Source organism: Lissotriton helveticus, chromosome 5_1 (assembly GCF_964261635.1).
Source record: "Lissotriton helveticus chromosome 5_1, aLisHel1.1, whole genome shotgun sequence".
NCBI lineage: Eukaryota > Metazoa > Chordata > Amphibia > Caudata > Salamandridae > Lissotriton > Lissotriton helveticus.
The window spans coordinates 1,709,809,390-1,709,836,243 of record NC_136065.1 but is presented as its reverse complement, the minus strand read 5'-3'; the positions used below and the strand labels follow the sequence as shown (position 1 = coordinate 1,709,836,243).

Genomic DNA, 26,854 nt, shown 5'->3' with positions numbered 1-26,854 from the left:
GCTCACAAACTCCTTCACTTTTTGGTTCATCTGGGGCCAGTAAAAGTGGCTAACCAGCCTTTCACAAGTTTTGGTTTGCCCCAGGTGTCCAGCTAGGGAGATGTCATGAGCGAATGTTAGGAGGAACTCCCTGTACTTCTGTGGCACTACCACTCTACTGGTAGCTCCAGGATTGGGGTTTCGTGTCTCAGCATACAGTAACCCCTCTTCCCAATAATCTCTGTGGGTACCACTGACATCTCCCTTTGCTTCTGCAGCTGCTTGCTGCCTCGGGCTTTCAAGAGTGGGGCAGTCTCACTGACCCTGGCACAGTTCTTCCCTAGTGGGTCCCCCTGGGCCCAGGAGTCCAACCTGGTAAGGCTCAAGCTCCATAGGCTCAGTTCCCTCTAGGGTTTCCAAGTCCTCTCCCTGAGGAGAGGGGTCCTGAGAGGCTGGCTGTGTATTATTATTATTTTTTTAATTTTATAGAGCGCGTAGTCACCCGTAGGTATCCCAGCGCTAGAATCAAATACGACTAGCGGGTCAGCAGGGCAGAGAAGGATAATTTAAGGAAAGAGGTGGGTTTTCAGTTGCTTCCTGAACCTTAGGTAGATGGGTTCAGTTCTCAGGTAGTGAGGAAGGGCATTCCAGAGGCGTGCGGTATGAACCGAGAAGCGCCTACCTCCTGTTCGGGCCTTCTTGACTCTATGAGTGACGATGAGATGTTCCTGGTCGGAGCGGAGGGATCTGGGGGCTTTGTAAGATTTGATAACATTTTTTAGGCCTGGGGGGCCAGTATTTTGGATCAGCCTATGTGCCAGGCAGAGGGCTTTGAACGTCACCCGTTCTCTCACCGGGAGCCAATGGAGGCGCTTCAGAGCTGGTTTGGCCGAGGCTCTGGCGGGGGTGTTAGTGAGGATCCGGGCCGCTGTGTTTTGGACCCTTTGTAGTTTGTTCAGGGTTGCCTCTGGGGGCCCCTAGATAGATGGAGTTACTAAAGTCAAGCCTAGAGAGAATCAGGCCTTGAATCAGCAGTTTTTGGGAGTTATGGGGGAGTAGGGGCAGGATCTTCCGAATTGACCTGAGCAGCCCAAAGCACATCCCGGCTACCTTATGTGCCTGTGTTGTGAATGATAGCTCCTTGTCGAGCCAGACGCCCAGGCTTTTTACCTCCGGTTTCGGATCAGGGAGCGAGCCTAAACAGGGAGGCCAGATGTTTTGGAGTGAAGTGGGCCCCTTCTGACCAAGGAGGAGAATGTCGGTCTTTGACCCGTTGAGCTTCAAAGACGATCTATTCATCCACCCTTGTATCTGTGTCAGACAGTTGTAAAGGTCCGCAGGTTGTTGTTTAGGGTGAGAGAGGGACACCACTAACTGTGTGTCGTCAGCATAGCTGACGATGCTCACTCCGAACGGGATGACGACCTCCTCCAAATGGGACATGTAGATGTTAAATAATGTGGGGCTCAGGGAGGAGCCCTGAGGCACGCCACATTGGAGGGAAGTGTCGGAGGAGCAGGAGTGTAGGAGCTGGTTCCCCAGTCTCCTTGATTTTTCTCTTGGTTGGTGGGGCCATACTTTCAGGCTCCAACCTCACTTGTTCACCCTTCTTTTTGCTCTGGTTTGGACACACACCAGTCTAGGGATACCCAGCATGGCTGCATGGGTTACTTGCTCAACCTCAGCCCAGGCTGAGGTTTCCAGGTCATTTCCAAGCAGACAGTCAGCTGGCAATTGTGGAGAGACCACTACCAGTTTCAGGCCAGTAACCTCCCCCCATCCTAATGTCACCATAGCCAGAGGGCATTGGGTGGTAATGCTGTCAGCATTGGTGACTGGGTAAGTTTTCCCAACCATGTATTGCTCTGGGGAAACAAGCTTTTCCCTCACCATAGTGATGCTGGCACCTGTATCCCTCAGGGCTTCTACTCTAGATCCATTAATGGAGGGGTATTGCAGATACTTGTTACAGTTGGTGGCCAACCAGCTACATTGGCAAACTCCATTTCCCCCAAGGAGACTAGACTAGCTTGAGTGTATTCCCAGATTTGCTCTGGGCACTCCTCTGATCCCATCTGTAGATTTACTGTCCCTAGAGTAGCTGCATTGGGTGCCTTAGGGGCTTTGTTGTGGGGGCAGTTTTTGTCTACATTTAAATGTCCCAACTTCTTACAGTTGTTACAATAGGCCTTGTTAGGATCAACGTTTCTTCCCCTATAGGGCTGAGGCATATAGGGAGTAGTTTGAGACCCACCCACCTGTACAGGTTTTTGGGGCCCTTTGGAAGACTCAGGCTTTTTATCTTGGGGATTCTCACCACCTTTTCCCTGGGGAGGTTTTGTGACCACCTTCTTTTGGTCACCCGCAGTGGCTGTCCTTGTCACCCTAGTCTTGACCCAGTGGTCTGCCTTCTTTCCCAATTCTTGGGGAGAAATTAGACCTAGGTCTACCAAATGCTGATGCAACTTTTCATGTGTGCAATTACTCAAAATGTGTTCCTTCATAAACAAATTATTAAGTCCAGTAAAATCATGCATTGTGTCCAGTTAACCAACCATCCAGTGTCTTTACTGAGTAGTCTACAAAATCTATCCAGGATTGGGTCTGGGTTTTCTGAGCCCCCCTGAACCTAATTCTGTACTCCTCAGTAGTGAGTCCAAATCCCTCAATCAGAGTTCTCTTCATGAGGTCATAAGACCCTGCATCTGGCCCTGAGAGGGTCAGAAGCCTGTCTCTGCAGTTTTCAGAGAACGGTCCCCACAGGAGTGCCCCCCAGAGAGGTTTCTTTAATCTTCTGATATCACAAGCCCTCTCAAAGGCTGTGAACCACTTGGTGATATCATCACCTTCCTCAAATTTAGGGACACTCCCTTTGGGGATTTTAGGATCATAAGATTGCTCTTTATCCTTATTATTGGTATTGCTGCCACCAGAGATGGGGGTTAAGCCCATCTCTTTCCTTTCTTTTTCTAGAGCCAGGAGTCTGGTCTCTAGGTCTGGTCTAATCTCTTGGCCAACTTTGCAAGGAAGTTGTCCTCTTCATTGGGGCTCTCCACAATGTGTTCTCTGGGGCCCAGTCCACCTGTGTGGTTCCCAGGCTCCCAAAGGCTAACTCTTTGAGTCAAGGGTACAGAGATCCACTTCTTCCCTAGGAATTATGGGGGGATCATTATCATCCTCCTCATCCACTCCATCTTCCTCTGGCTGGGTGTCACCCTGCTCAGAGGGGTGGTCTTTGGCATACTCAGCTAGAAGCTCCTGGAGCCCTTGTTTGGTTGGATGCAGACCTACTACTATTTTTTTTACTTTGCACAGGGCCCTCAATTCTTTGAAGTCCAAGTGCAAGTAAGGTGTGAGGTTGAGTTCCTCCACCAGGTCCACATTATCTTCACTAACAGCTGGGTTCTTTTGAGACATTCTAACCTGACAGTTCTAACCCTCTACCCTAGCTTGTAGTGACTTTTATTTTATTTTTTAAATTCTAATGGGACTTAAGCAAGGCCCTACCAGACTTTTAGTATTTTTGGAAAAGACCAATTTCAGAATTCTAACGGTAATTTGAGTTCTGTCGTGTGATCAGATGGTAACCAAGTAGTCCAACAAATGCAACTTTGTATCCCACCGCTGATCCACCAATGTGAGAAAGTGGCTCTATATATACTGGACAATAAGAAAGTACAGTGTGTATAGAGTCAACAAACCCCCAAGGTATAACAGAGGTTAAAGTCAGGACTGACCTTACTCTCCAAAGTGGTAGCTTGGTCGAGCAGTAAGGCAGTACCAGAGGGCAGTGCAAAGCATTGGTTGTACACACTCAGTCAGCAAAAGATTTCACACACTCAAAGACTGAACTCCAGGCCAATGGTTGTTATATCCAAAGATATAGTTGTTTTATTTTTAGAACCAACAAGCATAAAAATATACTTTGCTAGGTATGAAGGCTTTCTTGTAATTACTTTGCAAGGAAGCAATAAGGTATGTAAACACAGTAGGTACAGGGGTTGCTGAAGGCAACACAGTCTAGACACAATTTAGCATTGAGCTCAATGGATTACTAGTAAACCCGGTAAGGATTACTTTTGCGGTTCAGTACTGGGCTAAAAGGTACAGTACTGGCTTCTCCCCTGATCACAGGTGAGTACTTCGGAATTCGGCTGATTTTATATGAATATTTTCAGATTTCAAAACTTCACACTTAGAAAATGTTCGAGTCAAAATTGGTCAATGGTATCCAATGGCAGGTAAGTGAGTTACCGGTTTCCAGGTGAGTACTTGGTTAGTGAAGTTATGGTTCTGGGCATAGACTCAGGGGTCCCCCAAGGTCAGGTAAGTACAGTTGGTTCAGCCCCAGCAGCACAGGACCGGCCGGGTGCAGAGGTAGTTAGGCCCAATGATATCCAAAGAGGGAAAGGGGGCCTTCGGTTGGTGGCTGCTGGCTAGCAGGCCACGCGGCTGTGGGAGCAGGGCTCCTGGTCACTTGCTCAGAGCAAGGGGGGGAAGTAGGATAGGACAAAGGTGACACAGCCAGTGGCACTCGAGCAGCTGGGTGCAGGGTGCTTTTGAGCTGTCGGGCGCTCAATGTTATCCAATGGGAAAGGTCAAAAAGGAACTAAGGCTGTAGGCTCGGGGACGGAGACTCTCCAGGGGCGACCAGCACTTTGAGAGGTAAATTGGGATCTGGGAGCACAGGTAGGTACCCCAAAGGGAGGCACAGGGGACTGTAGGGTGCCGGTTGCAGGGGTGTCTTTGGGTGTCGGAAAAGCTTACCCTCGGCTGGTCGCGGTTGGGGTGGCTCCTGGTTCCGAGTCTGGAGGCGTCTGCTGGTTCGTCGAGGAGGGTCTTTGGGCACTGGACTTTGGGTCCGAGTCGCCAGGGGGGCGTCCTCAAGGCTTTGGTTCGGTTGGGCCCGGCCCGGGCTCGGCAGGTGCAGAGTGGGCTGGTCCGGAGCTTCCTGACTGGCACCAGGTGGGTTGTTGCAGCAGAGCCTATGCTGATGGGAGTGCCAGTCTTTAAGAGGATCAAGGCAGGCAGGTCCTTTGGGTGTCCCAAGGTTGCTGTCCGCGTTGGTTGCCGGGATTAGGCAGGAGCAGGTTCCAGGATCGACAGGCCGGTAGGTCTGGGGCCAAGTCAGTTGTTGTCGTCCTGTTAGCAGCTGCACGGCGGGTCTTCTTCTTCTTGATCTTCTTTCTTCTTTTCGTATCGGGATCGGAGGAAGGAAGGTTCAGGGAGCCCCTAAATACTAAATTTAGGGGCATTACAGGTAGGGCAAGGACAGGGTCCAATGGGTCCCTGTCCTGGGGTGAGTACACCCCCTAGCCTGCTCCTCTCCTTTGGGAGGGGGGCAGGAGCCTAGCTGGGATTGGGCAGGGCTCCCCATCTACAAGATGGTCAGGCCCTGGGTCGTGTTGCGCCTCGTCTCCACCACCTGAGGGGTGGGGTTGGCTGAGGCTGGCACCCCCACTTCCTGACGTAGTTTTTCCCGCCAGACTTCCCGCCAGAGTGGGGGCCAGTTGCTGGTTGCGGCAAATAGTCTAGAGAAGCTGTCAGAGGCGGTAGGCCTTTGAAGCTTCCCCCTGCCCATCCTGAGGGAGGAGACTTAGCACCTCGCCCAGGATGGGCAGCTCTCCACCCAGGGGTCCAGCAACATGTCTGCTGTGTGGCAGCCTCAGCCCAGACGTGGATTGTAGGTTAGGGTTTCGGAGGGCATCAGTGTGGGTTTAATGTGCTGAGAAGTTTGATATCAAACTTGTCAGTCTTCAGTGTAGCCATTATGGTGCTGTGGAGTTCGTAGTGACAACCTCCCAGCACCATATACTCTTAATGGCATCACTGCACTTACAGTGCCCAGGAATGGCCCTGGGTACTGTAGGGGCACAGGGCTCATGCACCTGTGACCACACATCTGGCATAGAGCACCCAGCTAGAGGGGTGACTGAAGTATGCCAGGGCAGTGGGTTCTGTGGGAATGGGAATCGTATATTTACACAGGGATGTGTGCCATGTCAACTATGGTTTTAGTTCTGTACTTAGGCACTCAGCCTGCAAAGGCAGTGTGTGGGTGCCAGGGTACAGGAACCCTGAGGGTGGCACAAAAAGTGCTGCAGCCCTCAGGGGTCTTCTCTGGTCACCTTGCCCTGGGTACCTAGGGTACCATCTACTGGGGGCTGACAGGTGGCCAGAGATGCCAATTGGGTTTTGTTTCAGTACAGTTTTAGGGAAGGAACACAGGCCCTGGGTACCTAGTTGGCAGGAGACCAGGGCACACTCAGTCAAAGCACATCAGCAATTTAGAAAAAAAGTGGGGGCATACCCATATATATATATATGCACCAGAATCAATACAATCAGGTAAACGTTTTTCAAGGGAAAAATTGTTTAAAAAGTTGAAGCTGCAATGTTACCTTACGTGAGGAAAAACAAGTACGGCATTCAGGTACAGTACAGTGACTTATGAGACCAATCTCCTGGACTTAAGGTGAGTATGAGTATGAGCCCTGGAAACCTGGTAAGTAGGAACCCAGTGCACTCCCAGTCACATCAAATACCAGGCAAAAAGTGGGGGTGACCATGTCAGAAGGGGCACCTTCCTATATTCCCCTGCGGCCATCCCAATGATCCTTTTTGGTCTTACTGTAAGTTAGGCACAAGCATTGTGAGTGCTTTCGGTCAATAGGACAGGACTCGGTTGACTTCAAAGTCCTGAGCTGAATTTTGGTAAGATACCTTGATACTCAAGCATTTGGAGGCAACGTGTATCCCCCAATGCATATTCAGTATCAATTCTATATTCAGAGTTGATACAACTAGTCACATACTACCACTGGATTCATTCAAGATTGGTTCACAAGATGGATTGAACTTCAAACCAGAGGGATTATACCTATTTCTCCAAGTCCCACTGGGTGTGAAGATTCTAGGAGTCTGTCCTTCTTACTTGGTAGAGGTAGCTTTATCTGGCAGTTGACTTGCAATTACCCTCTTGCTAGAGACCTTCAGTATATGAGTCATAATAATTGAATCACAATTAAAGGTCATTTGAACAAGTTCACTATGGGCTATTGCAGTATCTATTTTAGTAAGCTTACTGATATAGTCTGGTGGTGTATTCACTACTACCACTACCTCCATTTTTAGTGCCTTGATCAAATTAGAAATATCTAATGTTGACTTGTGTGGTGTATCTGCAAGCGTACGCTCAGGGGGTTGGTGACTACGACACTCTACCCCCAATCTTTTGCAGGCCCTGCTGGTTCAGATAGTATACGCAAAAGGGATTGAGCAGATTACAATTGAGTCCGAGTAAACATGGTCATTGGGGGCTTTGGGCCCTTTTCAAATTAATAGTGGAATGAAATCTTTCTTGGTAACATCATTGAGGTCAGATGCAAGGGCCGGTAGGATTTCTTTGGCGCTTTAGATTTCTTTAAAACATGACAGACACTTGTTTCGCCTCAAGTGTTAAGCCCTTTACAGGTTCCTTGTTTTTGAATAGCGATTCAACCTCTTTTATTAAATCATCCATGGCGTCATTGTTTAATTTTCAGCAGTGCATTTGTTTAGTTTCTTTGAGGTTTTGTCCCAACAGGGCTTACACAGCCTTTCCTTTACTTATAACAATACAAAATATTTGGAAACAAAATCAAATCAAAAAGTACAGCAAACCTAATAATACACTGATGGATAGCTCACACTTTGAAAGCTGCACACACACAGTAACAATTGATAATCAATATCAGAGGAGACTACACCTGTAAACAATTGAGTTATAAATTAAGGGGGCGACTACCCACCTCAAGTAATAACCACAACCCTTCTCAGGATGAACCCTTAAAGTCACTCAATTAACCCGAGGTCAACCCCCTGGTAGCTATGGCACTGAGCAGCTTAACTTAGAGCCAATGTGCAAAGTAATTGTATAGAACCAAATCAGAAATAAAGTCATAATGCAACACAAAGAGATCACAAGCAATTTGAGAAAAACTGAGAAAAAACGAAAATAAAGTCCAAAAGAATAACCAGAAATATGATTGTTTTGAAGATAAAAGGCAAAAAAGATCCACGAAATAGTAAAGCACTAATCAGTAGCAAGTGTTCGCAAATGACTGGGACCTATGCACGATTTCAGTACAGCATAGGACCGCATGCAGATATATCATGTGGGTTCGTCCTGGTCCAACATTTTACCTTCTGACTTAGGCCCTCATTATAGTGTTGGTCAGACTTCAATCGACAGCGTGTCGGTTGTGGTCCGACAGACATCTAGTGCTGCAGTCCGAACGCAGCAATAAGATACACGGCCGTTGGAGGCAGTATGTGGAGGGACCAAACAACGATTCCGACAGGCTCAAGGAGCCCCCCTGACCGTTGGTCGGAAAGTAATCCCCTACAATGAAGGCGGTGCCTGCTCAGGCACTGCCGTAAGGATAACAATGTCCCTTTCAGGCAGCATTTCAATGGTGGGATGACCGCCATTAAAAGGATGTCGGAAACTGACTTTAGCGGCCCCTAGAATGGCCCCTGTCTGTCTGAGGCCACTACTGTGAGGCCTGGGGGGCACTTGTGGTGCCCCCCAAACATCCATACAACGTGTGCCAGGCACCACGTGGTTCCTGGTGTACGGATGTTTGCAAACATCCATTTTTCCAATGCAAATTCTGCTGCCGCTCTTTTCTGGCACAAGCCACAATAGAAAAACTGATGTTTCAGAACGCCTCATGGGCAGTCACATCCTAGTTTGTCGGATGCAGCCTCCAACTACTAGTCAGTTGGTTTCCATTCCAACACTATGCCGGTCGGATGCTCGTCCAACCGGCGTCGTAATCAGGGCTTAAGTTTTTGAGCTGGAAGTAAAAATCCTCCAGCGTAGCAAGATGGCAGATGGTGTTCACCAAAGCCCACTGAAAGCTGTGTAGATGTTGGATGAGATATTGCTGAAGCCGTTTGTTTGACACAAAATTTGAATTACTCCTGCTCAGAGCTTTTTCTGTCAAAACATAGTCCTTGCGTCGGACTTACTTTTTGTGCTTTCGCCCCTACCTTTAGATCTACCCTTTTTTATTGGCACTTTACTTACTCTTGAATCATTTTGCCTTAAAGTTTGAAAAATGCCTAACCACGGCCTTCTTACGGAATTTTTTGTCATTTGGTTTCAATTCATTGAATCTTTCTCTGTTTATGGTGCTGTGTTTTACTTTTTTTGTTACTGCTATATACATTACTCATTTTTCTAAGTTAAGCCTATGAGCTCTGTGACATACCTACCTGGGGGAGGTAGATGGGGGGGGGGAATCTAAGCCCAGATTAAATTATTGAAGCTGCCTATTACATTAACAAGTCTGTGACCTTATTACTTGTGATGGACTCCCATCCACACCAATTATTAATTCACTTTCTTACTCGAGCAATTATAACAGTTGAGAGTACAAACCTAAAAAGAAGTATCTCAGCATTCCCCGAAATTTCAGAAGTGTCTTGAGTTTCCATGGAAAACTGAAGACAGTTGTTACGGAGATTGCCAATTTATCCACTGTTTTCCTAGGTTCCCTAGATCTGGTGCGACACAGCTGCAACAATATTCGGTATAAACTAGGAAGAAACGTGCTTTTTTGAGCCATACGCAGTTCAGGTTCAATTAACCCATCATCATCATCATCCTCAGAAGCAGAGGCCTCTTCCCCTGCAGAGAAATCAGCTACACCCACCTCCTCCACAATATCCAATTCTTAACAGCATCCATGGTGCAGAATACCCACTGCTTCTGAAGCAGAGGTGCTGGGTGTCAAACTTCGGAAAGGACCCATCATTTGTCAACATGTCAAAAACAGAAATGAGCTTCTGCTGCTTGGTGGTGTCTCTCTCTTAACAAAGTATTTGCAATGCAGTAGGTCTTGCCTTTACGAGAGATTGGGCTATTGGCATTGTAAATGACAATGCCTTTTATTTATGTGTGTTTTTAAAACAGATAAATTAAAAGGTATTGTCATTTACAATGCCAATAGCTTAAGCTCGCAAATGTAAGACCTATTACATTGCAAATGGTGTTAGGAGAGAGCGTGTTCTGCTTATTTGCAAGATTAGATAAAGCTGAGCAATGGTGAATAGAGTCGGAGCAGTCATCGCGAGAACTTCGTGGTAGACATTGGATTACAGGAGAAAATCAAGTGTTATGAAAATTTTAGAGCTGAGAAGATTCACCTGAAAGTTGCCCTTTCCTATGAAGAATAAGCCACAGGGAAGAGCTCAAGCAAACTCACTGGCCGTCTCCCTGAATCCAAGGCAGTCTTTCCAGCAAATCAATCACAACTGGGTGGCGTGCGTTGGCCATTCTCCGCATCAACCTGGATGTGGGAGTTCAGCGGGAGAAAATAGTGCAGACCAATTTAAGGAGAAAAGGCTGCCAGTTTCAAGCACCCTGTTGGAGATTTAAAATATAAAAACGGGTGCCTGCTAAAGTATTAAGTGTGGCGCCCATGTTATTAATGCTCAAAGTTAAGCACGCACCCGGGGGCAGGAAAGCAATGAGGAGCAAAGTGTGGAAAAGCAGGTGCCATGGTACAACCTAAAGAGCAGCACCCGCGTTGTGAAAATAAAAGTGGAGATATTGACATAAAGTTGGGCGGGCCACCATGGTATGCTTAGTTTGAGTTTCCCGGTAAGCCGTGATTGTGGGGCAACGAGACGAAGAACGTGCAAGAGGGGTGTTAAAAACGTAGCGATTGGGGCGATGACTCTAAACAATTAATGTCCTGACAGGGCGCCAAAAAACGTGCACGCAGAAGCATCCAGGCCCAACGAATAACAAGGCAGTAGAACTAAGAGTGTGTGTGTGCGCAGTCTGCTGTTTATCAAAGCACATACTCGTGCTTGTGAGGTGCCCCTGATCGCTCCCGCTGGGTGTATGCCACCACAAGTACGAGTATGTGCTTCGAAAAAGAGCTGAACAACGGCTAAAGGTCTCCTATGCAGCGAATGTGCGCTGCATAGACGAGACCTAAACATGACCCGGTCTTTTCTTACTATCAATAAAGAGCAATTCTTCCCAATTTGATATTTGCCTTACGGTTTTGGTTAATGTGTTTGCCTTGTCTGAACTCCAACCTTCTAACCACCTTTGAGAGCAAGCGTTGATGGCTTGTCCAATTCTGGAGAATCAGGAGTACAAAGCACATATAGTGACAATACAATTGGAACAAAATGTTATCCCGGGCCTTGGAAACTAGTGGTAAACAAAAGTCCCCACCACAGACGGCGCCCAGCACCCAAAGCCAGCCACGGATCTATCCGAAATATATAACACTGTGCAAAAGGAAGAACCCAATGTGTATTTAATCAAATATGCTTAATCCTCTTTACCTCTCTACCTACAAATTAATCAGTTCAATTGATTCTAAATGGCTTATATGCTGCACTAATACCCACTAAATGTTGCCACTGTCTTGTATACCCCTCTACTACATCCAACTAACACGAAATAGTTGTGGGATCCAATTTGTTTTATTCCACGTTTTGTTTTGCAATGTGATTTGGTGAGTTTTAAATTCAAAGCCCAACTAAATACTGGTGCTGAAGTATTATAGTGAACTGTGAACTACAAAGCTTTCTTTTAGAGATGTGGCTTTGTGCACCACGTTCCCAGCAGGGATTATGTCCATCTGTGCATAGAGTGCACACAATGCAGGGTGAGGACCTATACACCAGCAGCGGTGCGTCCATTGGGGCGTAGGGGCGTAGCCCCACCAACCCTGGTGGACGCACCTGCGGCTAAAGCAGAGAGAGCACAGAGCACCTAAATGCAGCGCTTCCATCGGGGGTTCCGACCGGGACAGTCCCGATGGAATAGGGAGTGCGCAGGGGGTGGGGCTGCCCGGGCTGGGTTTAGGTTACAACAACGTAAGACGTAAGAGTGTCTGAATCGACTGACTCTGCTGCGCAATAAAGTCGGAAACTTTCCCGCGCATGCGTGCTAGCAGTCAAGATACCGAAGGAGCCAGGGGGTGTGTCGCTGGCTGGGCCACGCCGTTGAGAAGCATCAGGGCGAGTGTCTGTTTGACCCCCCAGCCAATCCTGGCTCTTATGCCGCGCCAGGATTGGCTGGTCCTCCACCGCGCCGAAATACGAGTCCCGGGTTTGGTAGTTTGTGATCGCGGTCTGGTAACGGGGGTGCTGTAGTGTTGTAGGTGCCCACTGAGGTGCTCCAGGGCCCGGGCTCAGGCGGGATGCTCATGCTGCAAACTACTCGTTGTGCTCCCCTTGCTGTCGGGTGCCTATTAGAGGCCCCTGGGTCGGGCTGCACTGTCCGCGCTGCCCCCCGGAGGAGGAGGAGGAGCAGCGGCTGAGGAGGAAGCGCTGCGAGCGGCAGGGCCAGGAGGCAGGAGCAGAAGAAGCGCAGTACCGACACTCTCTCTCCGGGCCTCAGGTGAGTGCGGAGCGGGAGGGAGGCGGGCCGGGTGGGCATGTAATGGCGTGGGCGGCCGTTGCTCGCGAAGAGAGGGGGGCTGAGCACGACATCCAGCTACAGCCGTCGGCCTCGAAGCTGCTGAACCGGGTTCGAGACTCAGCAGAGACACCCGAGATTCTGGGCAAATCAATTAATCTGTGCCTCATAAAATGAATGTGTGCGACTGGAGCTAATGTAAAGCGCTCTGATGCCTTCAGGCCGAGATCGCGCTTTAAAAGTGAGGTGCTTGTTGTCCACCTTTTGACAGAAGTTTGTCCTCGGCTCCCTAAAATAGTAATAGAATATCAGCCTAATGTTCTGGACGCTGTAAGCTTTGTTTACGAACACTGGGCAAAAACCTCGTTGCAATGGCTTTCAAAATAAAAATTCTAAGGTTGTGTCATGCCCTACTTATCGGGAGTTACGGCATGCGGGGTATGTCAAATCGACCATTTTAGTTGGCAACGCACCCCCCCCTATTAACAAATATATATCTATCTCCAAATCCAAAGTGCGGTAAACTGACGTGCTGCCTGATCGCTGGTGGTGCACAAAAGCTAGCGCTAGTGGCAGAAATGTAGAAAAAACAATTCCCCAATCTCCATATGAATGAAGAGCAGACACTCATAATCATGGCCTGCCTGTGTATGGAACTAGGAAGTGTTTGGGTTTCACTGCGCTTTTAACATCTCGGTCTGTGGGGGGAGGCACTTCATATAAAAGCCAGAAGCATAGAGTTATGTAAAATAAGAACCCCGGCCCTAAATGAACATGCTAAGCTTCTGATGCTACATGTCTGTGCTTGTGGCTCACGGGTTTGGTGCCTCGTGTATTTTTTTGTTTATATCTTTAAGCTCATTCAAGAACAGATGTGCTGTACATTGGCAGCAGAGCCATCCCTGGTATTCTTGACTGTCTGTGTAGCGTAGTACTAGTGAGCAAATAGTCACATGTAGCTTGGCGTATTTAAGGATTTTAAAAAAATGGCAGACTTGCTCAGTAAGCATAATTTGTATTTGAGAGCAAGATCAATGCATATATAAGAAAGCGTCAGGCACTGAGGCACAAGGGGTTAAAAATCCCTTACGTAGCTAATACATTGGGAAAAGCAGCAGATGCGGTGCTGACTAATTCCTCCCTGCTGCAGAATTTCTTGCACAGTGGCCTCCTTAGGAGGGCTGCAAGGACTAACCAGCTTCTTGTGAAAATACTGTCTGCCTCTTTTTTCCTTTCTCAGGCAATCGAAGTAGGCATTTTATTTCTTGTCTCACAGCTTGATGCCTGTGCTGTGAAAGAAGATATTGTTATGTTTCCTGGATCTGCTTACATTAAATAATGTAAGCAAAGCTATGCCACTGTTGATAAACGAGGTCTATAATCCGAGCCGTCTCCTTTGTCACCCTTTCCGTTTGAGGGATTATTAGACTGCATGGGTAATGTGGCAGACTTTGTCTTCATTTCTTGCTCCGGTACAAGCTGTCAATTTTTCTCCCTTAGTAAAGCTGCTTGTGGAATGACCTGCCCTCCGCAAGCATGTGCTCATTCATATTAGCTTGCCGCCGTCCTTCTTCTGGCAAAGCCTCGTCTGTCAGTCCTTCAGGGCTCCCTTTCATTTCGCTCCTGCTTTTGCTTTTTGGGATTAAATGGGGTTATTTCCTTCTGTCGACTTTGGCCTTTTTGCGGGATATGTTTTAATGTGTAATGGTTGCGTCTGGGCAGCAGGGTCTTAGTGGGGTAGAAAATAGGCCTTGGCAACAAAATAAAGTGGCCCATATTTATGAATTGGTGGTAAAAAAAAAATGTGGCCCACATTTTCAATACGAGCACCTTTCGACTGTTAGTGTTTAAGGCATAATGTCTGGGTGGGGGGTGGGGAACCACATGTTTTTGTGATTGTTGCAGGCAATGTGGGTGATAATATTCAAGAAATGTGACAGTCAAGTCCTTCTCTACCTAAAGGATAATTACATTGACACATCCCTGCCCTTCTACCCTCAAAGTGTCACTGGTCTATCCAATCATGCCACGAGATAACAGCAACCACAGCTGCACACTACTACCTATTACTGCCTTCTAGTCCTGATTTCAAGATGTTTACAATCCCAGCCCACACACAGCCACAAAACTGGCCCACACACTGACCTCACTCTAGGTCGTCTTGAAAACCCAGCTCTTTAAATGGCGAAGCTCTATTTGACTTATACTAAAGAATCTTGTTAGTTTTTAAAGACTGTTAGGTTTCACATTTCAATCGAGAGTATTTATTGTTTCAAGTTACATCCAGGCAAACTCTTGGATGTTGATATTTATTTGAAAATTGCATTTTCGGTGCACAAAATAGATGTGGGGTGTACGCAAGCGAGTCTATCTTTGCATAATAGTACAAACTCTGTTTTATGCATGTATAAGTTTAAACGTGTTATAGTAATTTTTAAAATGTGTTTGACATCCGCTCCAGTAGGTCGCTCTGTACGTCTTTGTATAAATCAATGTCTCGTGCATCGGGCCCCAGATACACTCTCTTTGGCACTGGAGTGCGCTTCAGTTTTCTGCAGCCGATAGAGTGCACTTGAGGCTGAGCGCAAGGTCTTATGGGGCGATAGAAGCCCATGGTGACATGAATTCCTCCCAAGAGCCACTCTCCACTCAATATAAGGCGATAGCTCTGGCTGTACTCTTATAAGGTCCCAAAGAGCAAGACCTATTGGGTATGGCAATGCTTGTTGTTTATTGTCACATGCGGATGTTAAGGTAGTGCTAATGAGGTGAAACCAATGAGCAAACAAAATGAAACAGATACTATCACAAACTATGCTGCATCACACAGCATAATTTGCCTCTTCTTGCAGCATAATTTAGTCAGCCCGCCACATACTCTATGTATCTAGTGGGTTTCAAAAATGAAATGAGCACAGCTTTCTGGCTGGGTCTAGATCTGTGTATGCTCAGAATAGTGATGAAACACAAACATTTCCCTCACTACAGGCACTGCTGTATTGCAGGTTTCTTGAATACCCAGGGATGCATATTAAGGGCAGTATCTGCCTTTGATTTATGAAGTGAGTTGATGACAGCATACCTTTCAATGTGGCATGCAGACCGGCCAGGTTTATCATTTATATCAATTTTGTCATGTTAGATGTTGTATTTACTACAGGTTGTGATTCCTACATAATTGATTAGTGACGTATTGGTCTTGCTGAGGATGGAGCAATGGAGATTGGGCAAAAGATGATGGCTATGACAGCAAGTGTCCTATTATTTAATTTTGGCAATTCACCTTTGAATTTAGATCTCCACATGCTTTTGGATGCATGAATGACGCAGCGATTGACAAGGCATATCTAATTGTCAAAAGACAAGGGATACATAAAGGGGAATTTAGAGACACCTTCGCAGATCCATTCTGCAATGGTTTTTTAGGATATACTTGACATAACTTTCATATTGTTCATATTCAACTTCTTACTGAAGTGCATATTGCTCCAAACTGTCATCCCTTTCTGGTCCATGGCTATGCATACACACAAATTAGAAGATGTAACACACTAGTCTAGCAATCAACAGCGAGGGACTAGCAATTTAAGAAATCAGCATGTTTTCCATCCAGTGGAGTTATGGTAGAGTCATTTACATGTTCACGACTGCTATACAATCAGCCAGTCTCTGATTCCTGTATCTAGCAGAAAGGGTATGAAACCAGCATGAAAACAGAGTACACATTACATTACCAAGGGTTCATTCCCTGCCCGTAAAGGCACATTGCCTGATCAGTCAATGTGTTTACTGTTACTGATCATCTGTTTTCCTCTCCATATTGTTGTGATGTTAATGCTATTGGTTTTACTGGAAATTGTGTTGTATTTACAGAAGTGATATAGTTGAAGTAAAAGGCACTTTACGCCCATTCCCAACCCCACCCATCCATGGGTTGCGGAAGCTAATTAGCAGACTGGGAGCATTGCTTTTATTTTCCTTTAGTGTAATAGGCTGGCTGGTGAAGTGCACTTCCCATAGTGTGCAGTCACTTCAATTTGCCTTTAGGTGCCTACCTGGCTTGATGGTGGTTTTCTATTTGATTTCATGTAACTCCTTGTCTTGATGAGTGCATTGGTTTTAGTTTGTTTGAGGTAACTGCTTCACATGCTGGTTTCTTCACACAGCTGATACCCACCCTGAGAAAGCCAGAGCTGCCCTGTTAGTGGTATCAACACCAGTGCACTTAGGTTCCTTACAGCTCCTTCACTTGAAGTGGGTTACCACCTACCCGTTACTTTTTGTATCCTGCTCGTACCAAGTCGGACCCAGACCAGTCCCCACAGTTGCTCCGGATTAATGGACATTGTCATGTCATCTCAGGCGCGATGTAAAGAGTGAGCTGAGGACTCTTTTGGCTCAAGAACCAACTAGCTGGTGACCCTTGTGGTTGTTTAAAGATTTAAGATCAGCCTGTAACTCAGTCTTGAGCTGGGTCGGTGACCTCGATTACAAAGTGGCTGTGCCAGATGTCCCATTATGACCCCTTTTGCCTGTCTCCCCTTCAGGCGCACAGGGCATACAACTGGGGGGTTCTCAACCCTGCCAAAAAACTGAGGGGTGACCCTAAGAGCACAGCTGCCATCCTATCAGGGGTGGGATGCTTTGGTGTGCTGGTCTGGTTTTCTGGGTGCATTGGCTCAAGTTTTTTCCCATGTAATTGATTGGGTAAGTTGCTTTTATGTGAATGTCTGACTTATGACTGTGCATTCCTTTCAGTGTGCACTTGCTTCAGTTTACTTTTGAGTCACTGTCTAGTTTGCTGGATGTATTGCTTTCATTTTTCTTTCATTAAACTGTTTGACATGCTTGGTGCTTTTATGTTGGTGCCTGCATGCTGAGGTGTACTCTTCTTCAGTTTAAATGTATGTGACTGGCCTGTTGACTAGCACCCTGCTTTCAAAGTGAAGGTTCACAGGTTCACACTTGCTTTAGTTTACTTTTGTATGGTTGACTGCATGCACTGTTTTGCTGGATGCATTGCTTTAAGTTACTACTTGATGCATTGCTTTCAGTTTGCTTTAAAGTAATTGCCTCTCATTTTCCCAATGCTTGTGAAGGCTGTTTCCCAACTGCGTGCAACTTCTTCTACTCTTAGAGCTGAGATTTTCATGAAAGTCTTATAGTCTGAATTCAGCACCTGAGCGTAATAGGACGGAATGTATGAAGCTCTGTGGTTATACTGAATAAGCAGCTACCTATGTTATGCCATCTATTAATGTAATAACTGCACTTTCATAATTGCTTTATTAACCTTCCTGCTTTCTCAAATTTGCTTGAAAATGCACGATTTTTCTTCTTTTTTTTCAAAATTTTCTTGGTGGGGGTTATCCCCCCAAACCCCCCTTTTGGGGTTCGGGCTCGCTCGCTGCGCTCGCTCGCTACGGTGCTGGATGCAAATCACTTTGCGCCCCACCACTTTGAAATGTCACCCACCGCCCCTGCTATACACCTAGTGCACAAAATGGCAGATGTGAGTCTGCGCAGAGTGCAACCTCATAAGGATGTGTGCTTATGTGAACTGCATAATGAGGAGTGTGTGAGCCAATATACGAAAAGTATCCTATAAGGAATGGTCAGGTGTGCCTAAGGAGCATGTGTGGAGGATGTGGGCTTTGCATAAAGTCCGAGCTATAAAGGTTGTACTTCTGTGAATGTCCTACATACCATGTAAGATGTGGAACTGAACAAATACAGCCCATAGGGCATGGTATCAATGTGTGAAACTAGGAGATTCGTTTACAGTACACATAGTCACCAAACAAGCTACTACATTGGTGATGTGGCTTCAGAATCAATCAACAAACCATCCATCCGAGTTTACCCGGGCCAGATTGCGGTGCCATCTTCTCCCGCAGTCTCTTTTCCAGCTCGATGGCTCGCCTCTGGAGCTCCCGATCCTCAACAGGACGCTTGCGGCTCCACAGGAAGTGTGAGAGAGACTGGCAGCGTTCCTGCAGCCGTGTGATGGAGCATTCTGTAGCGAACGAGATTGAGAGAGCAGAGGAAGAGTTATATACAGACCGCTGGCATGGGGCAATTAAAGAAAGTGATTGAAACAAGGGTGGTGGAGCACTGCCTATATCTGAGGGTGAGGGGGCAGAACAGCTTGTTATTGGGATCAGAACGCTGAACCTATATATAACGAGGCATGGGGCTCTGCAAAGCACACACACACACACACACACACACACACACACACACACAGTGAGTCAGATTCTGCACACATACACACTACCTAAGGGGCGGGAACTACCTAAATAGGGGAGTAAGGGACACTAAGAACAGGCAGGGGAAGACACAGCAAATGCAAGGGAAGGAGGAAACAATGGGCACAAAAGAACACTGCTTACGAACGAGTGGGACAAACACACATACACACTAGCACTGAATATTTTATTTATGTATTTTATTTATTCAGCTTATAGAGCGCGACAGCTACCAAAAGAGGGTTTCCCGTCGCTAACAGAAACAAGAGCCGCATGACACAAAGAATAGAAAGATACTGATTGAAAAGCCAGGTTGTGATAGCTTTACGGAAACGACCGTAGCAGTTTTCAGAGCGGATGTCCATGGGAAGAGAGTTCCAGAGTCTGGGACCTAGGAAGGAAAAAGACCTGCCACCCATTCTTGAGAGTCTGTATTTAGGCACGCAAAAAAGGGCTTGAGAGGAAGATCGAAGTGTTCGTGCGGGGGATGCCTTACAAATGAGGAGAAAACGCTGCATGCACCAAAAGACATTTCTAGTAGACACAAAAGTCAGTGTTAAAAGGTGATGGGCATCTGTCTTGAAGGAGGAGGAGTGTGCTGCACATGTGAAAGGTCAATCACAGAGTATCAGATACTGAATGCACAGAGAACCAGGCACTACTTGGAAGTAGGAGTATGCACTGCCACCTACACAAAAACACAAGAGTGGCATGGAAATGAGCAACAGCTGCACAAGCAAGGATGCAGGCCCCACGAGCGAAAAGAGTGGCAGGTGTTCCTCTTGCAGGAGGGCTTAGATAGTAGGAACTACGAGGCAGGTGAGTTGCACAGGGAGAGGAAAGTGTAGAATTAATAAAAAGAATAGCGATACAAACACACAAACTCATGCATGTGTTGCAGAGAAACAGCAGTGGCATGCTGAGGGTGTATGCACAGAGAGGCAGAGTCAGCACAAAGCGGCGGAGTGTTTGCATGTAGAGAGGGCATAGCGCACAAAGGTAGGTGTTGCCGCCACAGGCACGGATGCTGCAGGCATGGAAGCCCAGACGCTGCAGATAGTTAGCGTGCCCTAATCATAGTATAAAACTACGAGTGACTCTGCTGAAAAGTATTCATTTTCTCTCAAGGCCAGGGTGAGCCTCTCTTCTTTACTCACAGCATATTTGAGCAGAATAAAAAGGGTAGCATAGCTCTCAAACACCACATGTTCCATGTACCCTTTGTTGGGTAACAACCAACTGTCTCTTTTATAATTAGGAACATGTGGTTATGTAAATAGGGTCCAACAGAAATATTCAGTCTGGGTAAACCGACCACTGCCAGGTGTAGAAGAGCCGGAGCTCAGGAATGACGTGACTTGTATAGTTTTAGGGGCCTTCAGTGAGCTTATAGTAAGATGATGAAACAAAGAAAAGATCTGCTGTTGGTGATTTGTGGGCTGGCTGAAGAGCTCAATATTTCCCACAAGATTATGGTCATCCGCATTCCTGGGGCGTTGTTTCTTACTCAGCATCATCAAATGTGAACCTGGAAGCCATATCAGCAGAAATCCACTGAGGGCACATTGAGGTGCTCAATGATGCAAATTCATGAGACGTCCCACTGCAGTCAAGCCGAAACTTCAACAGAAGGCCTGGAGCAGGTGTTTGGAGTAATTCGGAAAATAATAATACAGGTAGGAGCCACCAGAGCCAATGGCTCAGCAGTCACTGTCCAGGAGTACATGAACAATAGTTTTTGTTCAAAAGAATTTCACTGGAAGTGACATCTTGGATTTTACCTGAAGCAGAGAATTGGTAGCCATGTTAGGGGCAGGGAGCTACATTTCCACCATGCACTAGATTGTGAAACACCTACCGTGTGTAACACTGACTTCAAGGGACATAAAAGAGGTCATCCTTTAGAAACCAAGAGAAGAGCTACAAGTTGAACATCTTGTTCTTTAGGATGAAGGAGCTCAGACAGACAGATCCATCAGGGAGAGAAGCATACACTTTGGCCAAAGGTATGGCACGCACTCTTTAGCCAGTACCTTTCCTCTCATATTCAATAGCCAGGGTTGATCAATAAGGACAATAAAGAAGGACTTACTCTCAAGGCCATAAAATGAATATGCTACTTACCAGTATGCATCTGTTCTTGGCATGTAGGGCTGCTGACATTCATATCTATAGCATAGATCGCCGCCTAGTGTTGGGTCCGGATGATTGCACATTGTTGTCCTGGAAGAGTCTTCGAAGTATCACGAGATAGGTGGCTCCTCCCCTGGACTACAATGCGCATGGGCATCGACTCCATCCCCAGATTGTTTTTAGCCATTGTGACGAAGATGGAGTGTAACAGTGTGAGCGATGACCATGCCAAGAGTAAGTGTAAGTGCTGCAGCCGCTACAGGCGCCAGGGAGGAGGGCGGGCGATATGAATGTCAGCAGCCCTACATGCCAAGAACAGATGCATACTGGTAAGTAGCATATTCAGTTCGAGGCATGTGGGCTGCTGAATTCATATCTATAGCATAGAATATATAGCAGTCCCTCCATTAGCGGCGGCCGCCTGTGCCAGCTGCAGCAGTTTGAAAAGTGTTTTTAGAACAGCCTGCCCTACAGCTGCTTGCTGTGCACATCTACACAGTAGTGTTTAGTAAATGTGTGTGGGGTAGACCATGTGACTGCTCTACAAATGTCTTCTAAAGGGATATTTCCAAGGAAAGCCATGGAGGCCCCCAACTTGCGGGTGGAGTGGGATCTTGGGGGGATTGTTAAAGTGCGCTTAGCTTTCTGATAGCAAATCTGAATACACTTAACGATCCACCTGGCTATACCTGCTTTGGAAATGGGGTTGCCTTTGTGTGGTGCGGAAAAGGCAACAAAGAGTTGTTTCGTCTTCTTAAAATCTTTGGTCCTATCAATGTAATACATCAAAGCTCTTTTGACGTCAAGAGTGTGGAGCATGCGCTCTGCCACTGTCTCAGGATTTTGGAAGAACACCGGCAGTTCAATAGTCTGATTGATATGGAACTGCGAAACCACCTTTGGAAGAAATTTAGGGTTAGTGCGCAGCACCACCCGGTTGGAGTGAATTTGTATGAATGGCTCTTGTACAGTTAGTGCCTGGAGCTCACTAACACGTCGCAGTGACGTAATGGCTATCAGGAAAGCCACTTTCCATGTTAAGAACTGAATCTCGCATGAATGCAGAGGCTCAAAAGGTGGACCCATTAGTCGGGTGAGGACCACATTAAGATTCAGTTCAGAAGCAGGTGGGGTCCTGGGAGGAATGACTCGTTTGAGTCCCTCTAGAAAGGCTTTAATGGCAGGCACTCTGAAAAGGGAGAGATGCTGCCTGTTTTGGAGATAATATTTACAACAAGGGGTGGTGAGGGACAGAGTCTCTGAATTAAGCAGAATACTCTCACCCAGTCAAAAGATCAGGGCTAGATCCAACACCATTTTTTAGCTCATTGCACCATCCCAGTTTCAGAACCTGGCTGTATGCAAATTAGTCTGTTCCTGTCCCAGTGCATGATGGGAACAGGGCAAACCAAACTACAAAAGCCAATACTTACACTGGGAAGGAAACAAGCTTCCGGGGACCGGTTTCTGGCATTACAGCCGTCTTCGGCCCGGCTTGCTTGAATCCTGATGGTGCAATGAGCAAGGGACTCATGTCTGAGTATACCCTTCCACGCTTAGGGCGGACAAAAATATTTACAACAAGGGGTGGTGAGGGACAGAGTCTCTGTTTTGGAGATAAGCCGCTATGGCGGATAAATGTATGCGAATGGAAGCATATGCCAGATTGCATTTGTAAAGATGTAACAGATAACAAATGATGTTGTGCGTGGACGCGTCAAGCGGGTCCATGTCGTGGTCCACGCAATAAATGACAAACCGCTTCCATTTAGCTGCATAGCATGCTCTGGTGGTGGGCTTTCTTGCCTCCCGTATGATATCCATGCAGTCTGGAGGCAAGTTGAGGTAGCCAAACTCTAAGACCTCAGGAGCCAGATCGCCAGGTTGAGCTGTTGCGGATCTGGGTGTTGAATGTCGCCATGGCTCTGCGTCAAAAGCTGGGTGTGAGGTGCAGGCTTTGATGCGGTACCACGGAAAGTTCTAGAAACGTGGTGTACCATGGTTGGCGTGCCCACGTTGGAGCAACCAGGATGAGCATCATCGAGTGTTTAGCTTTCGTGCCACCAGCGGTATTAGAGGTGCTGGGGGAAAAGCGTACGCAAATTTCCCTGACCAGTTCATCCATATCGCATTGCCCTGCGACTGTGGGTGCGGGAACCTGGCGGCAAAGCTTTGGCATTTGGTGTTTTCCCTTGTGGCGAACAGGTCTATCTCTGGATGACCCCACTGCCGGAAGTACGGGCGGAGCACTGATGGATGTAGCTCCCACTCGTGCATTTGGTGGCTGTACCTGCTGAGCAGATCCGCCATCTGATTGTCCTTGCCGGGGAGGTGTTCCGCCATGAGGAAGATGTTCCTCTGAATGGCCCACTTCCACATGCTCTGAGCCAGATGAGACAACTGTGGAGAGTGTGTACCTCCCTGCTTCTGAATGTAGTACATGGCCGTTATGTTGTCCGTCCGGATCAACACGACCTTGTTGCACAGATGTACCTTGAATGCCTTCATTGCCATGAAGATTGCCATCAGCTCTAGGTGGTTGATGTGCATCTTCTTTTGCTGCGTTGTCCAAAGTCCCTGCACTGTGTAGTGGAGCACATGAGCTCCCCAACCCTGGAGAGATGAGTCCGTTGTCAGGATGATCTGTGGCACAGGCTCCCGGAACGGTCGTCCCTTGCAAAGGTTGTGTGGATTCCACCAATGCAGAGAGTTGTATGCACGACCGGTCACCAACACTAGGTCCTTTAACTGTCCAAGAGAGCCTGATTCCACTGACGTGCTAAGCACTCTTGAAGCGGACGCATATTTAGTCTCGCGTGCGGGACTATGAAGATGCAGGAGGCCATCATGCCCATCAACTGCATGAACATACGTGCTGGAAGTGAGTGTTGCGGTCTGAATTTCTGTATCAGCAAATGAATGCTGTTGATCCTCACTGAATTTGGCTGCACTGTGGCTGCCAGAGTGTTTATTGTCGCGCCTAGATACTGCCGCACATGGGCGGGCTGAAGGTGTGACTTTGGATAATTCAGTGAGAATCCCAGATCGTGAAGAAGGTGAATGGTGTGGGACAGCTGGGCCGACTTTGCTTGGACAAGCCAGTCGTCCAAATAAGGGTAGACGTGCACGTTTTGTCTCCGGAGGTGCGCAGCCACTGTCGCCAGGCACTTTGTGAACACCCTGGGCGCTGTGGTCACTCCGAAAGGAAGGACTTTGAACTGGTAATGCTGATTCTGAATGGTGAATCTGAGGTATTTTCTGTGTGACGGATGTAGTGGAATGTGAAAATATGCTTCTTTTAGATCTAATGTTGCGAGGAAATCCCCTTGATTGAGCAACGGAAGAACCTGCTGCAGTGTGAGCATATGAAAGTGCACTGATAGAATGTACTGGTTTAGGGGTCTATGGACCAGTATGGGTCGGAGGGACCCGTCTTTCTTTGGGATCAAGAAGTACAGGGAGTACACTCCTGTGCCTCGTTGTTCCACTGGTACGGGCTCGATTGCCCCTTTTTGCAGCATTACAAGCACCTCTTGCTGCAATAAGTGCAAATGCTCTGTGGACATAGGACGGTGTCTTGGGGGTATGTTGGGTGGAGTGGATGTTAACTCCAGACAATAACCGTACTGGATAAGCTTTCTGACCCACCTGTCTGTGGTGATGGATTTCCAGACTGGCAGGAACTGTTGGAGTCTCCCCCCCGACTGGTGTTGTATGGTCGGGGGGCAGTGACAAGGAGTCACTGTTTGTTGGCGGCAGAGGATCGGGAGCTGTTGTTTCCACGACCTCTGCCTTTGGCGCTGTTTCCGCGATAGCCACCTCTACTTTGCTTGTTGTATGAGGTTTGTGCTCCACTCTTAGTGTACTGTGTTTGCTGGGACAGCTGGCCTCTGGAAACACCTCTATTGCTTGAGCGACGAAAATAACTACCCCTGAACTGCTGGGACTGGAGAGCCCCCATAGACTTTGCAGTCTCGGTGTCTTTTTTGATTTTTTCCAGGGTGGTGTCCACCTCTGTTCCAAATAAGTGATCAGGGTTCACAGGCTGATTTAGGATGGTGGTTTGTATCTCCGGCTTGAACCCGGAGATTCTGAGCGAGGCCTGATGCCGCAGCATTACACTTGTGTTGATGGCCCTGGCCGCGGTGTACGCCGCGTCCAGTGCACACTTAATAGAAGCATTGGAGAGGAGTTTCCCCTCTTGAATGAGCATCTCTGCTGCTTCCTTATATTCATCTGGCAAGTGTTGTAACAGGGTTTCAAGGGTATCGTAATGTGCCCTGTTATATCTGGCCAAGAGTGCCTGAGTGTTAGAAATGAGCCAGATATTGGCTGCTTGAGCCGCCACCCTCTTCCCTGATGCTTCTAGCACTTTAGATTCCTTGTCAGGGGGAGGAGCATCACCAGTAGTCTGTGAATTTGCCCTCTTCCGGGCATTAGAAACAACTAGAGAGTCCAACGGCAACTGGCCCTTGATGTAGGTAGGGTCGCCAGGCGCCGGCTTGTACTTTTTTTCAATTCTTGGGTTGATAACCCTGGCACGTGTGGGTTCTTTAAAAATGTCTGCAGCATGCTTCAAGACCCCCTTCAACATAGGTAGAGTCTTTACGGTCTTTTCAGAGGTGGAAAAGGTGTCAAACAGAAAGTCCACTTCAATAGGGTCAGCATGGAGCTGGACGTCATGATTTTTGGCTGCCCTCTCAATAAGCGCATTAAATGCCGCAGAGTCCTCAGTAGGTGAGGGTTTTGACAGTATACACTTGAGTGTCTGGGGCAGTTTGTGGATCCCCTGGGTCCGCAGCATCTGCCCATGTGTCATGTTGATCTTCAGGATCAGTGTCGGCAGGGTAGTTGTACTCATCATAGTCACCTTCCCCAGCCTCCACATCTGAGTAATTGGGCGAGATTGGGGCAGTGTCCTGACCACGTGGAGTTATTAGTTCAACAAGAACGGGGGAATCCGTGGAATCCTTCTTCTTCTTTAAAGGAATTGTGTAGGACTCCATAGGCTGTGCTGGTGTGATCTTTCGCTTGTAAATGGAAAGTTTACCGGTGTCGGCGTCGATAAATTGTTCCGACTGCTCCTCCAGCAGGGGTTGTCGATGCTTTGTGCCTACAACTGCTGGGGTAGGCTTTGGCCCCGTGGTCACCTTCATGGACGCCTCGACGACCTTCTTGGGCGCGAACGCCTTCAGCGCTACTTTCGGCGGCAGCGTGAACTGAATCGGCGCCGTCGACTTTTGCGGTTTGGCGGCAGGCTTCGGCGTGGAAGTATCCTTCGGATCGACAGCGGAAGCCTTGTCTTTGATGCGTTTCAATGAGCCCGACACCTGCTTTGTGAAGGATGCGGACGGCTGCGTCGACTCGACAGGTGCCTTCGAGCCACCACCATGCGTGGACTCGAGGGTCGCAGTACTTTTGGCCTTGTCTGGCCGATGCGCAGGATCGACAACCTTTGTAGTTCCGAGTCCTTTGACTGTGTCGACGGCCCTCGGCGCCGAAGTCTTCGGGTCGACGACCTTGACAAGCGCTTTCGGCGTCCCAGTCTTCGGCTCGACGCTCTTGAGCGACTTCACCGGCTCGACAACCTTCTTTGGCTTTGTATGCACCGACAGGTCAGAAGACGTGGAGCCGACCAGGGCGACAGGCGCTTTCTGTTTCGACGGCGCCTCTATCACTTTCGGTTTTGTCGAGACCGAAGCTTTCTCTTTCGGTTTCGATTTGACCAATGGCGGCTCCTTCGAACTGTCCGTAGCCGGGCCCGGAGGCGAGACCGTGGAAATGGGTGCAAGATCTTGGGAAAGGCCATGTGGCGATCCCTCGACCTCAGCCGTAGCAATTGTCCGAACGGGGCATAGCTCCTCGCTTGAGCTATCTTCCGTGGCCCCATAGGCCCCATCGTCGTCTCCTACCTCGTCGACGATATCTTCTGCATCGAGCATTTCAACGTCTGCGTTGTAGATGGAGTCGATCTCTGCCGCTGGATTGGAAATCGGCTCTCGATCGTCCTGCTCGTCTGCCTCTTCTCCCTCGGTATCGAAAATGTTCACCGGGTCAGGTG

The 26,854-nt window shown here is 47.7% G+C and overlaps 1 protein-coding gene across 3 annotated transcripts in view; it reads right to left on the bottom strand.

Annotated features, from left to right (window-relative positions):
- The window catches only part of METTL17 (methyltransferase like 17), a 244,738-nt gene that overhangs the window by 133,933 nt on the left and 83,951 nt on the right, over positions 1-26,854 (bottom strand). For all 3 annotated transcript variants that reach the window (XM_078644984.1, XM_078644986.1, XM_078644985.1), the window contains exon 3: positions 18,276-18,428. In XM_078644984.1, the coding sequence (XP_078501110.1) occupies positions 18,276-18,428 (153 nt within the window). The remainder of the gene's footprint in view (positions 1-18,275; positions 18,429-26,854) is intronic.